The sequence below is a fragment of the Sphaerodactylus townsendi genome, linkage group LG12 (genome assembly GCF_021028975.2).
Source record: "Sphaerodactylus townsendi isolate TG3544 linkage group LG12, MPM_Stown_v2.3, whole genome shotgun sequence".
Classification (NCBI taxonomy): Eukaryota; Metazoa; Chordata; class Lepidosauria; order Squamata; family Sphaerodactylidae; genus Sphaerodactylus; species Sphaerodactylus townsendi.
In genome coordinates, this window is record NC_059436.1 from 49,677,173 (window position 1) to 49,692,930 (window position 15,758).

The 15,758-nt window shown below is 48.7% G+C and overlaps 1 protein-coding gene across 1 annotated transcript in view; it reads right to left on the reverse strand.

The window, feature by feature from the left end:
• Positions 1-15,758, reverse strand: part of FPGS (folylpolyglutamate synthase) — a 40,240-nt gene that overhangs the window by 10,525 nt on the left and 13,957 nt on the right. The window contains exons 2-11 of the mRNA XM_048513310.1: positions 13,740-13,868; positions 13,473-13,526; positions 9,861-9,925; positions 7,989-8,103; positions 6,089-6,166; positions 4,925-4,986; positions 3,931-4,033; positions 2,841-2,918; positions 1,919-2,066; positions 1,326-1,427 (exon numbers count right to left, since the gene is read on the reverse strand). Coding sequence (XP_048369267.1) covers positions 1,326-1,427; positions 1,919-2,066; positions 2,841-2,918; positions 3,931-4,033; positions 4,925-4,986; positions 6,089-6,166; positions 7,989-8,103; positions 9,861-9,925; positions 13,473-13,526; positions 13,740-13,868 — 934 coding nt within the window. The remainder of the gene's footprint in view (positions 1-1,325; positions 1,428-1,918; positions 2,067-2,840; positions 2,919-3,930; positions 4,034-4,924; positions 4,987-6,088; positions 6,167-7,988; positions 8,104-9,860; positions 9,926-13,472; positions 13,527-13,739; positions 13,869-15,758) is intronic.

Sequence of the window (15,758 nt, forward strand, 5' to 3'; positions counted from 1 at the left end):
CCTAATTTTACCACAAAAAACTGGGAAAACTTATTGACTCCATTATAAGTCAGAAAGTGGGAAATGCAGCGAGCTGCTGAGTGAAATTTCAAAAAATAAGAGAAATAGATGCCAATAAAATTACATCAATTGTAGGGCATCAGTAGGTTAAATGTTTTTTGAATATTTATTTCAAGAAAAAACAGTGAAAACTGGCTTTGTAGCAGAAAAAAGGGTTGGAAAGAAAGGAGGGGTCAAGCAAGAACAATATGGTCTCAACAGTAACTTTTAAGAAGTATACAAAAAACCTTAGGTCAATCAGCAACCAAGCTAAAACACAGGAGTTAAAATCCTTCAAAACTGGATTCCTCATCATCATCTATATGTCCAAATGTAACCCAACTTAGATTTTAAGAGAGATATTATCAGAAATAGAAAATCTACTATTAGCTTCCATTGTAAACAATGGGGGATGGGGCACCCTTTTGGGGATCAATCACTTTGGATCCCCTGACCCAAACTTCACCAAACCTGGGTGGTATCATAAAGAGACTCTCCTGATGAGACTAGCCAGGTTTGGTGAAGTTTGGTTCGGAGGGTCCAAAGTTATGGACCCTCAAAGGGGTAGCCCCATCTACTAATAGCTCCCATTGAAAACAATGGGGAATGGGGGCAGCTCCTTTGGGGGTCCATAACTTTGGACCCCCTGAACCAAACGTTGGCTGGTATCATCGGGAGTGTCTTCTGAGGGTACCCTGAAATTTTGGTGTCGCTAGCATAAAAACTGCGCCCCCTGCTGGCCGGCAAAGTAAAAACACACAAAAATTTTTAATGACCCGCATATAAGTCGAGGGGAGCTTTTTCAGCATTAAAAATGTGCTGAAAAATTCGACTTATACATGAGTATATACGGTATATATATTTTAAAAGGAACTACATTAAATTCAGGCAATAAAGAAAAGCCCCGATTTTGTCTGATACGAGAATGGATTAAAACAACAGCAAGGTTTTAACGCTGAGGAAAACACTTCCACGGGAATCGAAGTCTTAAAATGATGAGGCTTCGTTTCTTCCATCAGGTTTTACAGAAAGAGGGGAAGCCACGGTCCTTATGATAAATCTCAGTAACAAGTTCTGTTCTGCCGCTTTGCTTTGCATCTGGTCTAAGCGCTCGGGACAGATTCTTGGATGTCCTTGATGAAATGAAGGCTACTGGCGTGCCAAAATCCTGTTTGCCAAGTCAAGAAAAGCAGCAACATACCAGAAGAGAGCACAGACAAGCCCGCAATTTCCTTCAGGGCTCATACAGATACAACAGAGAAGGAAAAGGAAGAGAACAACTTTACCTTGGACCATGGGTTCTCTGGGCCTGAAGACAGGAGCCAATGGAGGGGGCCTCTTTGCCGACAGCTCAGGACTGGGCCACGGATCCTTCAACTCACCAATATCTGTCCAGACAGAGGAACACCTACCATCAGCTAAGCTACAGAACAAAGAGGAACTCCAGAGGAGCAGATAATGGAGTAGGGCCCTTTTAAGAGCATGTGTGTCACCCCTCCATTTGATATGGCGAACCTATGGCACTCCAGATGTTCATGGACTACAATTCCCAACAGCCCCTGCCAGCATGGCCAATTGGCCAACAATTGATCGTTGACCAATTGGCCATGCTGTCAGGGGCTGATGGGAATTGGAGTCCATGAACATCCGGAGTGCCACAGGTTCACCACCACTGCAGAGTTATTTAAATGAAAAATCCATCAAGTAGGAGTTATTTAAATGTAAAAAATTTATACCCCAATGTGCTCTCAGGGAATCACTGCTAGACCCCTAACTCCCAATTTCCACTTTAAAGCCACCCACCAAGTGAACACACGCTTCGTCCCCGGAAACACACCCAGGATCAAACCCCGAACAGGAGTGAGCTGCCGCCTCTTACCCAGGTAGCCTTGCCGTTCCAACCACACCCGGGCAAGCTGCAGGGCAAGAGCAGCATTCGAGCGCTGATGGTCGCCGGCCAATCCCAGCCGAAGAGGCTTCTCTTCCATTTCAAAGGCATCCAGGTCTGGGCACAGGTAGAGAGGGCACTGCAGAAGAAAGGACTGCCAATTAATTACGCCGGCCAAGCGGGACATTCCAGGAGAAATACTTCACTCCTAGGGAACGGCAGAACCCTTCAAGCCGAGGGGATGCTGGTAACGTAGACTGATTTGTGCATCCAGCTCCGAAGCGAACTGGGACACTGAAGGTCTATGGAGGTCTGAAGGACACATCCGTCCGTCTTGCATAAAACTTCATAAGAACGAGCCTGCTGGATCAGACCAGAGTCCATCTAGTCCAGCACTCTGCTACTTGCAGTGGCCCACCAGGTGCCTTTAGGAGCTCACATGCAGGATGTGAAAGCAAGAGCCTTCTGCTGCTGCTGCTCCTGAGCACCTGGTCTGCTAAGGCATTTGCAACCTCAGATCAAGGAGGATCAAGATTGGTAGCCATAGATCGACGACTTCTCCATAAATCTGTCCAAGCCCCTTTTAAAGCTATCCAGGTTAGTGGCCATCACCACCTCCTGTGGCAGCATAGTCCAAACACCAACCACACGTTGTATGAAGAAGTGTTTCCTTTTATTAGTCCTAATTCTTCCCCCCCAGCATTTTCAATGTATTCCCCCTGGTTCTAGTATTGTGAGAAAGAGAGAAAAATTTCTCTCTGTCGACATTTTCTACCCCATGCATAATTTTATAGACTTCAATCATATCCCCCCTCAGCCGTCTCCTCTCCAAACTAAAGAGCCCCAAACGCTGCAGCCTCTCCTCATAAGGAAGGTGATCCAGTCCCTCAATCATCCTCATTGCCCTTCTTACCGAGTTCCTTTGGGCTTGTTCCTTCAGAACTTCCAAGGGCCGGTCTGGCTGCGGCACCGTGAAGGCCGGAACTCCTGGCTGAAAGTGAAGCCAAGTGATGAACAGTCAGCAAACTTGCCACACGTGTAAAGGTAGTCCCCTGTACAAGCACTGGGTCATTAGTGACCCACGGGGTGATGTCAAGGTCTATTAGGCAGTCTATATTTACAAGGTGGTTTGCTATTGGCTTCTCCAGTCGTCTACACTTTACCCCCAGCAAGCTGGGTATTCATTTTACCAATCTTGAAAGGATGGAAGGCGTTCTACGGCATCTCCCCACCTCTATGCCTAAATACATCAACATGAATGTATAGATGAAGGAAGAATTAAACAACACATGATTTCTTCACCTTCACGAGCAGTCCGCAATGGCATAATCCAGGATTCAAGCACCCCAAGTCTGTGTTGAAGTGTGGAATGGACTTTAGAGCTGCCCCAAGCAGCCAGGACCAGGCCTTGCAACTAGAACTGGAGTTATGCAGAGGCACCCCCTGAGCCACGCCCCCCCCCCCCCAGCTTATAAAAGCAAAGGCCCCAGCACGGAGCCTTCCAGTTGCTTCTGTCCTCCCCAGAGGGGAGGGCAGAAGGGACTGCTGGCTGAGAGCTGGCGGGGGGGGGGGGGCGCCTTGGGGTGGTCCTCTGGCTTCCTTGGCCCCGCCCATGTCAATGATGACATGGGTGGGGCCAAGGGCGCCAGAAGACCCTGTGAGGTGGGTGGGGCTGAGAGAGCGCCGAGAAGCTGTGACTAGCCCAAGGTCACCCAGCTGGCGTGTGTGGGAGTGCACAGGCTAATCTGATTTCCCCAGATAAGCCTCCACAGCTCAAGTGGCAGAACAGGGAATCAAACCCGGTTCCTCCAGATTAGATACACGAGCTCTTAACCTCCTACGCCACTGCCGATTTTGTGCCCCCCACGTGACCAGATCAGTGGCACCTGGGGACAGAGGGTCCCCCCTGTCCCTAGGTAAATACGCCACTGGGGTTATGTTTATTTCTCTCTTCAAGATCATCCCACCTAGGCAGGCCTTGCATTAGGACACAGCGGTGTTACCTTGAAGATTCCTCCCTTCTGCCACGCAATCTTTTCGATGGTGTCCCCCAGGATGCTGGTGTGGTCAATGCCTAGAGACGAGACCCCGCACACCACAGGTTTCCTGTAGCAGGGAAGAGAAGGAACGTGAGAACACGTCATATTTTTGGCTCAAAGAGTTCGATGCCCATCAATAACAAGTGTTGGGCAAAACGGTGCTACATCAGACCGTTTATTTATTTATTTTATTTATTTATTGGTTAGGTTTATATACCGCCCTCCCCCGAAGGGCTCAGGGTGGTGAACAGCAAAAAGGCAGAGCACATATATCAAACTAAAATCCATTAAACAATAAATATAGGCTCTACTAAAATAAACCCACCCGTTAAAATGCAGCATTATTAAAAACAGTATAAAAGCTGGCACCTACTATCAATACCCATAAAAACCAGAGGGAAGGGGCGGTAGATCCACTTGATATTAAAGAGGGAGGGAGGGAGGGAGGGCCCATCAGCGGCTAGTCTCCCCAAAGGCCTGGTGGAACAGCTCAGTCTTGAAGGCCCTGCGGAACTCAGTAAGAACCCGCAGGGCCCGGACAGCTGGAGGAAGAGCGTTCCACCAGGCCGGGGCCAGAGCTGTAAAGGCTCTGGCCCGGGTGGAGGCCAGCCGCATCATTGAAGGGCCAGGGATCACCAGTAAATTGGCCTCTGCCGAGCGCAGAGACCGGTTCGGGACATATGCTCTGCCGCCGTCCACTCATCAAAGTGCTGCTTAGGTATCTAGCACAGCAACAGCACTAGGGCTGCTACAAACCTGACCACTTTCCTCATGAAGCCACAAAGTTGTTATCCTGTTGTATCACAAAGATGTTATCAAGGCTTAGCTGCCAAAGGGGCAAGGACGCGGGGCACCCATGCGTAAAGGCAGAGAAAAGACTAAATAGCAGATGTTTTTGTAAGAAGGCCTTCCAAGAATCTCCCAGGAAAGGGGACGGACGGGATCTTGTTCTCCCTACCTGATGATGTTGGTGCAGTCATACGCCCCGCCAATGCCAACCTCAACGACTGCCAGGTCTACCTTGAGAAGAACACAAGAGCACGTCAGCAGAGTTTGAAGGCAGCTCCCAGAAGCAGATCCGAAGACGAGGGAGCAGCAGTGGCGTAGGAGGTTAAGAGCTCGTGTATCTAATCTGGAGGAACCGAGTTTGATTCCCAGCTTTGCCGCCTGAGCTGTGGAGGCTTATCTGGGGGATTCAGATTAGCCTGGGCACTCCCACACACGCCAGCTGGGTGACCTTGGGCTAGTCACAGCTTCTCAGAGCTCTCTCAGTCCCACCTACCTCACAGGGTGTTTGTTGTGAGGGGGGAAGGGCAAGGAGATTGTAAGCCCCTTTGAGTCTCCTGCAGGAGAGAAAGGGGGGATATAAATCCAAACCCTTCTTCTTCTTCTTTCTCTCCAGGCATGGCTTCTCAGCTGATAAATTACCACCTGTGTGTTTTACAGCTTTACGATGCTGCTGCTGATTTATAACACAATTATACACTGAACTTGGGTGTAACCCAGCTTTAGCTTAGGCAAAGGGATATGCAGATCTTTTATTTACATTGTGGTTCCCCAGCTGGATCACGTGCACCCGCAGAAGTACGCGCCACGTTGTTTGGGGGTATGCGAAGAAATTACATAATGGGTTTGCTAATATGGGGGGCACAAGGTTGGAAAATGGGTTGCCGCAGGGCATGTGATTGAATGAAAGTTGGGAGCCACTGATCTACATCAACAACACTAGAGAGTCAGGGGAGCCTCAGTGGCTAAGAGAACAATGCTATAGTTCCGTGGTGGCGAACCTTCGGCACTCCAGATGTTATGGACTGCAATTCCCATCAGCCCCTGCCAGTATGGCCAATTGGCAGGGGCTGATGGGAATTGTAGTCCATAACATCTATAGCGCCAAAGGTTCGCCATAGTTCAAAATGTCTCCAGTTCAAATTTCCAGATATCCTCAAGACACCCAACCCCAAATCTTTCATACAAGGACAATACTTTCCAAAGTATTGTAAGGGTTTCCAACTGTCATGTACGCCAGGTGCTTTAACATTCCAAATGTGATAACGATAAGCATTATTTTGAAGTGAAACCCCCTCATTCAACGAGAGGAAAATATGATGTGAATGGGCTGTACCTTTTCCTGCAGGAAAACGTGGAAAGCCATGATGGTCAGAAAGCGGAAGTAGGCCGGCATAGCAGCATGCTCAGAATCCTGTGGAGAAAGCAAGATTGGTTAGGAAGGCCACAAGTTTTAAGAGCTGATGGTTTAACATTGTGGGGTTTTAATCATAAGCCACCTCAAGCAGGACAGCATGGAAACAGTCTAAATAAAGGAAATTTCCTGAACAGGACTTCAGGCTGCAAATTAAGCCTCCCTCATTTTCTCTCCAGCCTCCAAGATATCTACCAGGTTGAATTTTCCCAAGTTGTGCAATAAAAGAAAAATTAAAGTTAAGAGGACCGCAGCACGCTCAAGGGAGCGCTTAAGTACAACATCTGCCAACTGCAGCCAATCCAAAAGTAACTGTACTCCTTTAAACATTATTTACAGGTTTTAAGGCAAAGATCAGACTCTTAATTCATCTGCCCTGCAGGTACTTCTACAGTTTCAGGACCAGAAGTCTGGCTCACGTATCCTGGCAAATGAAGTGGTAGAGTTATAAAGTGAAAGAATCACATTTTGGAATGCTCACACACATACATCTGTGTATGTATGTATGTATATATGTGTGTGTGTGTATATATGTACAGTGTGTACAGTGGAAGAAGAAGATTTATATCACCCCTTTCTCTCCTGCAGGAGACTCAAAGGGGCTTACAATCTCCTTGCCCTTCCCCCCTCACAACAAACACCCTGTCAGGTAGGTGGGGCTGAGAGAGCTCCAAAGAACTGTGACTAGCCCAAGGTCACCCAGCTGGCGTGTGTGGGAGTGTACAGGCGAATCTGAATTCCCCAGATAAGCCTCCACAGCTCAGGCGGCAGAGCAGAGAATCAAACCCGGTTCCTCCAGATTAGATACACGAGCTCTTAACCTCCTACGCCACTGCTGCTCCTCGGTTTTCACCAATTTTTTTCAGTGAAAAATTTGTCTCGGTTTTCATTGATTTGCCTCGGTTTTCATCGATTTTCAGTGAGGTGCAGGGGTTTGTGGAGAAAAATCACCCGGACAAAGCTGTTGCGGGCCGTGTCTGCAACTTGTTGAATGACAATGTCCTGCCCCATTTCAGACAAATCTTAAAGAGGCATCAGAAACAGACCTCTTTGGACAGCTTTCTGGTGCGACACTGGTCCACTGGCTCTGAAGCTGGTCCTAGTGTTATTGTTTGTTACTGTTTTCAGCATTAAACACTATGTTTATTCACCCAAAATGTGTTTTTGGTATGTTTTTTGGAGTGCCTAGAACGGATTAATTGGATTTCCTTTGATTCCTATGGAGAAGTTTGCCTCGGTTTCCATCGGTTTCGGTTTTCATCGATTCTTTTCAGATGGATTACCAACGAAAACCGAGGTTCCACTGTATGTACGTATGTACGTACGTACGTATATGTGTGTGTGTGTATATATATACCGTGTTTCCCAGAATATAAGACAGTGTCTTATATTAATTTTTGCTCCCAAAGATGCGCTATGTCTTATTTTCAGGGGATGTCTTATTTTTCTGTATTCTGTTCGTCAGGCATGCTTCCAAACAAAAACTTTGCTATGTCTTACTTTCGGGGGATGCCTTATATTTCGCACTTCAGCAAAACCTCTACTACGTCTTATTTTCCAGGGATGTCTTATATTCAGGGAAACAGGGTATAAACACACACATATATATTGTATTGCACACTGTGTCCAGTAACAGACTTCCCTCTGCGATACTCTGAAGATGCCAGCCACGGATGCAAGCGAAACGATAGGAACAAGTTCCACCAGACCACGGCCACACTGCCCGGAAAACCCGCCAGAACCAGTTGAATCCGGCCGTGAAAGCCTTCGGCAATACGTTTTTATTGTTCTCCCCCTGGCAAACAAAGCCTCTTCTGCTCACCTTGGTCTCCTCCAACCGGTTATACACCTGCCAGAAATATTTGCTGAAGAGCTCTTTGCTGATAGGCTGCCCGTTGATGCGAATCCTCTCGCGTACCTGGACCAAGTGTGGAGAGCTGAGAGGAGAACGGGCAAGACAAATTAAATTCAGTCCCCCCCAAACAGACACCCCACGTTTCCCCTCCCCAAAGCAGCCAGGCAAACAGGCACAGCCAGCTCTGCTCCCACCTCAAACCTTTCAGAATCTTCTTCACAACCAAATGAGTTTGCAAACACAAGCTTGATTGACTAGTATTAGCAGCAAGGAGAAAGAACTTTTTCTTTCCTATCTGCTATTATATTTTCATCCCACCAGAGCAGCAGTGGCGTAGTGGTTAAGAGCAGGTATACTCTAATCTGGAAGAACCGGGTTTGATTCCCCACTCAGCCGTCTGAGCTGTGGAGGCTTATCTGGGGAATTCAGATTAGCCTGTGCACTCCAACACACGCCAGCTGGGTGACCTTGGGCTAGTCACAGTTCTTCGGAGCTCTCTCAGCCCTACCTACCTCAGAGGGTGCTTGTTGTGAGGGGGGAAGGGAAAGGAATTTGTTAGCCCCTTTGAGTCTCCTTACAGGAGAAAAAAGGGGGATATAAATCCAACTTCTTCTTCTTCTCCAAGGAGAACAGGGCACCAAACTTTTTTTAAACTTCTATGTCATTTTCACAATAACCCTGTGAGGTAGGCAGGCTGAGATTACCTTGTGAGCCTCAAAACTGAGAGTGGATTCAAACCTGGGACTCTCTGTTGTTACTCTAACCAGGCTGGTTCATGGTGCTGGTTAGAATTGCTCTTGTGTTCCAATCAGATTTAAATTTACAGACTTACAACCTCCTAGTGCAGTGGTGGTGAACCTTGGGCACTCCAGATGTTATGGACTACAATTCCCATCAGCCCCTGCCAATTGGCCATACTGGCAGGGGCTGATGGGAATTGTAGTCCATAACATCTGGAGTGCCCAAGGTTCGCCACCACGGTCCTAGTGGATTTAAAACTGATCTGTTACTAAGGGCAGAGGGTATGCTTATCACAGAGGAAGACAGATGGACTAAATTATTTTTTCTTAAAGCTTGACATTAATCTAAGCAAAACACTTAATATTCTGTCCTGTGCATTTGCAGGGACAAAAATATACAATTTTTATGAATAAAATGTTTAAACACAATCCACTAGGCTGCTCGCTGCTCCCTTGGAACAGATGAAGAACGCATCAGATTCTCATTGACAGATATAACTCTTTCTGTCATATACAGTGTTGCCTCTTTACATTTTAATTTGTATAATCTTACACTCATATGTCACTGCATTTCATTGTATTTTAATGGTGTTAAGGTCTGTGGCTACAACATCTAATAAATCACTACTAAAATCCACAAGGTAGATAGAGATGATGCAGAATGACTAACAACGATTTACTGCTTGCCCACAAACCAGAATTAAATCACAGTTTGGAATCCCAACTCGCAGGCAGAAACCCAAACCCACTGTTTTTAGCTCTGGCCAATTCAGGTGTAATGAGATAGTGCTGTTTCTCAGCAACCCACAATTCATCACCTAGTCGAGCAGAAGTGTACAGGGAGAACATGTCTGCTGGGACTCGCAGCTGTGGCAGCTCACTCGGCTTCGTGGTTCCCCCGTGGATTGCCGTACTCACCAGCTCCTTCCCAGGGAAAGAAGGAGGAAGGGAGGGAGGGAAGAGAGAATGGGCAGACCTAATGTGTTGATGTGTCTGCACTGAGCCAAATGTCAAAGGCTATGCGGCTGAAACTGAATGCAGTTCCCTACCTTCTGAAATCACGACCGGTGAAGCCAGCTAACCTTCAAGAGCAACCTACCTGTAGAAACCCGTCTTTAAACCAAAGTTGCGCAGGATACGTTCTGTGAAGGCACACGCTGAACCCTGAGGAAGAAGAAGGTAGGAGCGGTCATCTAACACCCAAGCCAAGCCAACTGGAAAGACTGCCATTTTCCCCAGTGGAAAGGCCTGACGCGCACAGGTGTGTTCTAGGGGCGCACTAGCCGATTAAAAGACACCGAATGAACATTTCCACCCAACAAGATACCTGAGCAAAGCGGCTCTCCGTTGCAATGTAGGAGCAGCATCAGGGGAAAACAACAACGGTTACAACAGATCCTGGAGACGGTCAACTGATAAAATCAGAGGTGGGATCTAGGAGGTTCTCACAGGTTCCCGAGAGTAGGTTACTAATTATTTGTGTGTGCCGAGGGGGGGTTACTAATGGGTGATTTTGCCACGTGACTTTTGCCTTAGTTACGCCCCTCCTCTCAGCAGTAGCGCGCAGAACTTGAAGCAGTCTAGCAGGAGGTGCACCGGCGTGCGTGGCAGCCTGCGCCTGCGTGCATTCGTTTCCCGCCCAAGGACCGGCACAGCGCCTGCGTCCTTGCCACAGCCCCGCCCAGGAATGCCCCGCCACCGGAATGCCTGGCCACACCCCCGTCGTGCCCTGCCCAGTCCCATTGGCGCTACGCCACAGTTTGAATCCCACCACCATGGGAACCTGTTACTAAAATTTTTGGATCCCACCACTGGACAAAATGCTAATATACTCCAAACTCTAATATGATCTAATAATGAGGATTGGAGGTAGGATTTGAGGGAGGGGGAAACTGTGCACAAAGACAACTGAAAGCCACTGGCAACACTCAGATCAGGAATGGGCCCATTATGAAAACCACTAGTGCTGCGGCAGCCTGCTCGGCTTCGTGGTTCCCCCGTGGATTGCCGTACTCACCAGCTCCTTCCCATGGAGGGAGGGAGGGAGGGAGGAGAGAATGGGCAGACCAATCACCAGTCTCCCTTCCTCCTCCAACTGTAGCTCCTGCTGATGCTGCTGCAGGAGGAGAGAGAAGCTTGTTGCTCTCAGCCCTCCAAGAAATGTTGGCCTTCCCCTTTTGGCCCTGCTCTGTAGGAAAAGCCTGAGCCCATCGCGCTGTTCGGCCCGGTCACGGCTGCCTTTTCCCCATGTCCCCTCATTAGATCTACCATTGATACTAGGATATTTCCAAATCCCTGTATTAGGTCTACCATTATTTCGATAGATCTAATACTGTAATACTGCACAAGTGCTTCAACATGCTTAAAGTTAAAATAATAATTTTTTAAAGCCCTCCTGATCATTGGGGAGGGTAGAAGTAGAACAGGGGAGGCGGGATGGAGCAAAAGAAGAAGAATTTGGATTTATGCCCCCCCCCCCCCTTCTCTCCTGTAAGGAGACTCAAAGGGGCTCACAATCTCCTTTCCCTTCCTCTCCTTACAACAAACACCCTGTGAGGTAGGCGGGGCTGAGAGAGATCAGAAGAACTACAACTAGCCCAAGGTCACCCAGCTGGCATGTGTTGGAGTGCACAGGCTAATCTGAATTCCCCAGATGAGCCTCCACCGCTCAAGCGGCAGAGCGGGGAATCAAACCTGGTTCCTCCAGGTTAGAGTACACCTGCTCTTAACCACTACGCCACTGCTTCTGCATTATTCTTTATTCTTTGCTGCTGCATTATTCTTTGCCCAAAGCAAAGAATAACGCTGAGGTACTTCTTTTGCCTTCCTGCGCAGCAGGGGAAAAGGCTGCTCTTCACCCACTGTCACAAACAGCGGAAATTATCAGATCTGCCAAGCAGTGAGTGCGAGAGGACGGAAAAGGTGTCCGTAACAGAAGCTCTGCCCCAAGGAGAATCTCCCATTAGCACACAGCAGAGCACCAGGGAATAATCAGCCATGGTCAAACTCCACTGGATTCAGAACTCTTCCCTGCATTCCTAAACGCTACTTGCCGCAGGCCACACAGATACCATTTTCCAATGTATGGCGTAGGAGGTCAAGAGCTCGTGTATCTAATCTGGAGGAACTGGGTTTGATTCCCAGCTCTGCCGCCTGAGCTGTGGAGGCTTATCTGGGGAATTCAGATTAGCCTGTACACTCCCACACACGCCAGCTGGGTGACCTTGGGTTAGTCACAGCTTCTTGGAGCTCTCTCAGCCCTACCTACCTCACAGGGTGTTTGTTGTGAGGGGGGAAGGGCAAGGAGATTGTAAACCCCTTTGAGTCTCCTGCAGGAGAGAAACGGGGGATATAAATCCAAACTCCTCCTCCTCCTCCTCCTCCTCCTCCTCCTCCGCCCATTTTACACACTGGGTTCTAAGGGAAATGATGATTTCTCTCACAAACACAACCCCTCTGGATTGAAAGTATGAGGGGAAGCACAGGAATATTTGACAAGCCAAGCGTGAGCATCCTTCTCCCCCAAATTCAACTGTCTTTCCCATTTCCCCCTCACATCAATGCCTCGCACGTACACCTCGCTCAGCTGCGGTCCACCCTTCCTGCAAGAGATTCAGGACAACGGAACCATCTCGTCTCACGATGACCCTGCGAAGTAGGCTAGGATGAAATGATAAAATTGCTCCCCAGTCCACCGCATCAAGCTTTCTGACAGCATTGGAATCTGTAACGCTGTAACCAGTGTGTAAAACTGTCTCTCACTGGCGGTGGTGGAAAGGGCTGTCCAGTTGCAGACAATCTAAGGCAACCCAGTAGGGTTTTCAAGGCAAGAGATGTTAAGAGGTGGTTTACCATTGCTGGCCCCTGTATAGCAGGCCCGGGGCTGCCTTGGTGGTCTCCTATCCAAGACCTAGCCAGGGACGATTCTGCTTAGGAGCAGCAGTGGCGTGGGAGGTTAAGAGCTCGTGTATCTAATCTGGAGTAACCGGGTTTGATTCCCAGCTCTGCCGCCTGAGCTGTGGAGGCTTATCTGGGGAATTCAGATGTTCATGGACTACAATTCCCATCAGCACCTGCCAGCATGGCCAATTGGATGTCAATTGGATGCCAAGTGGCCATGCTGGCAGGGGCTGATGAGAATTGTAGTCCATGAACATCTGGAGTGTTGTAGGTTCACCACCACAGCTGTAGGGCCTGTAAGACTAAAGCCTCCTTGGCACATGCAGAATATTGCACTTTCAATGCACTTTGCAGCTGTGGGGAATAGCAAAATCCACTTGCAATACAAATATTAGGAGCAGCAGTGGCGTAGGAGGTTAAGAGCAGGTGCATTCTGATCTGGAAGAACCGGGTTTGATTCCCCGCTCTGCCACTGAGCTATGGAGGCTTATCTGGGGGATTCAGATTATCCTGTGCACTCCCACACATGCCAGCTGGGTGATCTTGGGCTAGTCACAGTTCTTCGGAGCTCTCTCAGCCCCACCCACCTCACAGGGTGTTTGTTGTGAGGGGGGAAGGGCAAGGAGATTGTAAGCCCCTTTGAGTCTCCTGCAGGAGAGAAAGGGGGGATATAAATCCAAACTCCTCCTCCTTAGTTTCCGAGATCTGACAAGATCAAGTTAGCGGAGGTCATCCAAGTCGGCGTCTCTCGCTACGCTTCCAAAATTGTTGTCCCGCGCACCTCCCCCCTCCCCCAAACCCAGTTGTTTACCTTGCCCTTTGTTCCAGTGACGTGAATGATGTTCAGTTGATCCAGATCTTCGACCTGCCAGAAGCGAACGAACCTATCAGCTCAGTTTTTCAGACCCCTGCCCACCCAGCCCCTCCCCTACAACTGACACCAGAGCAGGAAAGCAGAAAGTCTAAATAAACAGCCTCTGCATCTTATCAGACCTGAACTAGGAAAAAACCCCCACAAAGGGTGCCCCGTACACTCCTCTCGATCAGCGACCTCCTGCAAAGCCTCTGTACCTCTCACCTTTAACCCACTGCGTTCCAAGAACCCTTTCATGGCCTCCAGCTGCACCTGCGGGTCTCCTCGCTCACGCTTCACTTGCTCCAGGTAGCTGGCATTCGTCTGAAGAGTATTGAGAGTCCGAATCGCATCCTAGAACCAGAACAAACACAAGCTTTCACTTACGGTGCACTTAACTTTAATGAAAACAGCCATAAACTAGCAAAAACCACAGGAATACAACTGGTTCTGGTGGGTTTTCCGGGCTGTGTGGCCGTGGTCTGGTGGCTCTTGTTCCTAACGTTGCGCCTGCATCTGTGGCTGGCATCTTCAGAGGTGTATCGCAGAGGGAAGTCTGTTACACACTGTTAGGAACAAGTTCCACCAGACCACGGCCACACAGCCTGGAAAACCCACCAGAACCAATTGAATCTGGCCGTGAAAGCCTTCGACAACACAGGAATACAAGTTCAGTCGTAATGTTAGCAGCAGTGGAGTAGGAGGTTAAGAGCTTGTGTATCTAATCCGGAGGAACCGGGTTTGATTCCCAGCTCTGCCACCTGAGCTGTGGAGGCTTATCTGGGGAATTCAGATTAGCCTGCACACTCCCACACATGCCAGCTGGGTGACCTTTGGGCCTGTCACCAGCTTCTCGGAGCTCTCTCAGCCCCACCTACCTCACAGGGTGTTTGTTGTGAGGGGGGAAGGGCAAGGAGATTGTAAGCCCCTTTGAGTCTCCTGCAAGAGAGAAAGGGGGATATAAATCCAAACTCTTCTTCAGTAGACAAGCAATTTCACATACCACCAAATATCTCCATATTCTACTAGCAATGTAACGAAACTTTGACACTGTGTATGAAATGGTGGAGTCCTTAAAAAAACAACTTAACAAGTCACTAGGGTGACTAGGATACCTGAAATATCAAAAAAAAATCTAGTCAGCAGGGGCAAGAATAAACCATCTCTAGCATCTTTGTAAAATTCGCAATATAGTAAAATATGGGTGACCGTCTCAATCGCATTTGCACTGAAAGGACATATACATGCCTCCATAGGCCACTGCTGGAATCTCCAGCTAAGCAGGGCTGATGGAGAGAACGGATAAATCTGGCTTGGTAGAAATGATACCTCCGAACCCTCTGCTTTCTAGCACAACCTTTACATCCCCCAAATCCTGCACTTCCAAGAATGGGAAACCTGGAAAAGATAGGCTGATGTCCATGGTTTGAGACTGTCTTGGCCAAGGTGACCAAACGTCCCACTTTTGGCGGGACAGTCCCGCCTTAAACCAATTTGTCCCGCAGGGTTTTTTTTACTGTCCCGATTTTTGGAAGGCTGCCGCACTGCCTTCTGGGGCGCTCCCCTTTTCCCGCCCTGTGACAGGGCGGGAAACCGGGGAGCGCCCCAAAAGGCAGTGCGCTCCTGTGGCCGCGCACGCGCGCCCACCCTGGTCCCAGTTTGAAAAGGTGACAATTTGGTCACCTTAGTCTTGGCCTACACCGCTGATGGCCGGAAGGGGAGAAAACTGCAGATGCTGAGTCCCCTTCTTAAAGGCCCCTTCCATCTGCAGCCAGGGCAGCTCTCTCCGACGCTGAATGTTCAACTTTACTCTTCTTCAGAGAGGAATCTGCTTTCCCAGCCCTCCCCAAAAACAGATGGCCACACGTGGTTGGCATCCATTCCTCTAAATCAAACAAACACCAGGAAGAAGAGTTACCTTTTCTGGCTCGGAACGCACTGTTTTTGTTTTTCAGGGAACCAAACGGGCTCTCCGGAGGGAAGACATCGTGCTCTGATGTATCAGGAACAGTCAGTTCCCATGTCTGCAGGTTTGAAGGGCCAGCCCAGTCAAAATTACACGAGCAGGATACTCCCTGCCAAATTACAGGCTTTGGCAGCATGAGGTCGTGGTTAAGAGCAGTGGACTCTTACCTGGAGAACCAGGTTCTATTTCCCTATCCTCCATCTGAAGCCTGCTGGGTGACTTTGGGCCAGTCACAGTTCTCTCAGAACTCCCTAAGCCAACATGGAGGAAGTCAAGGA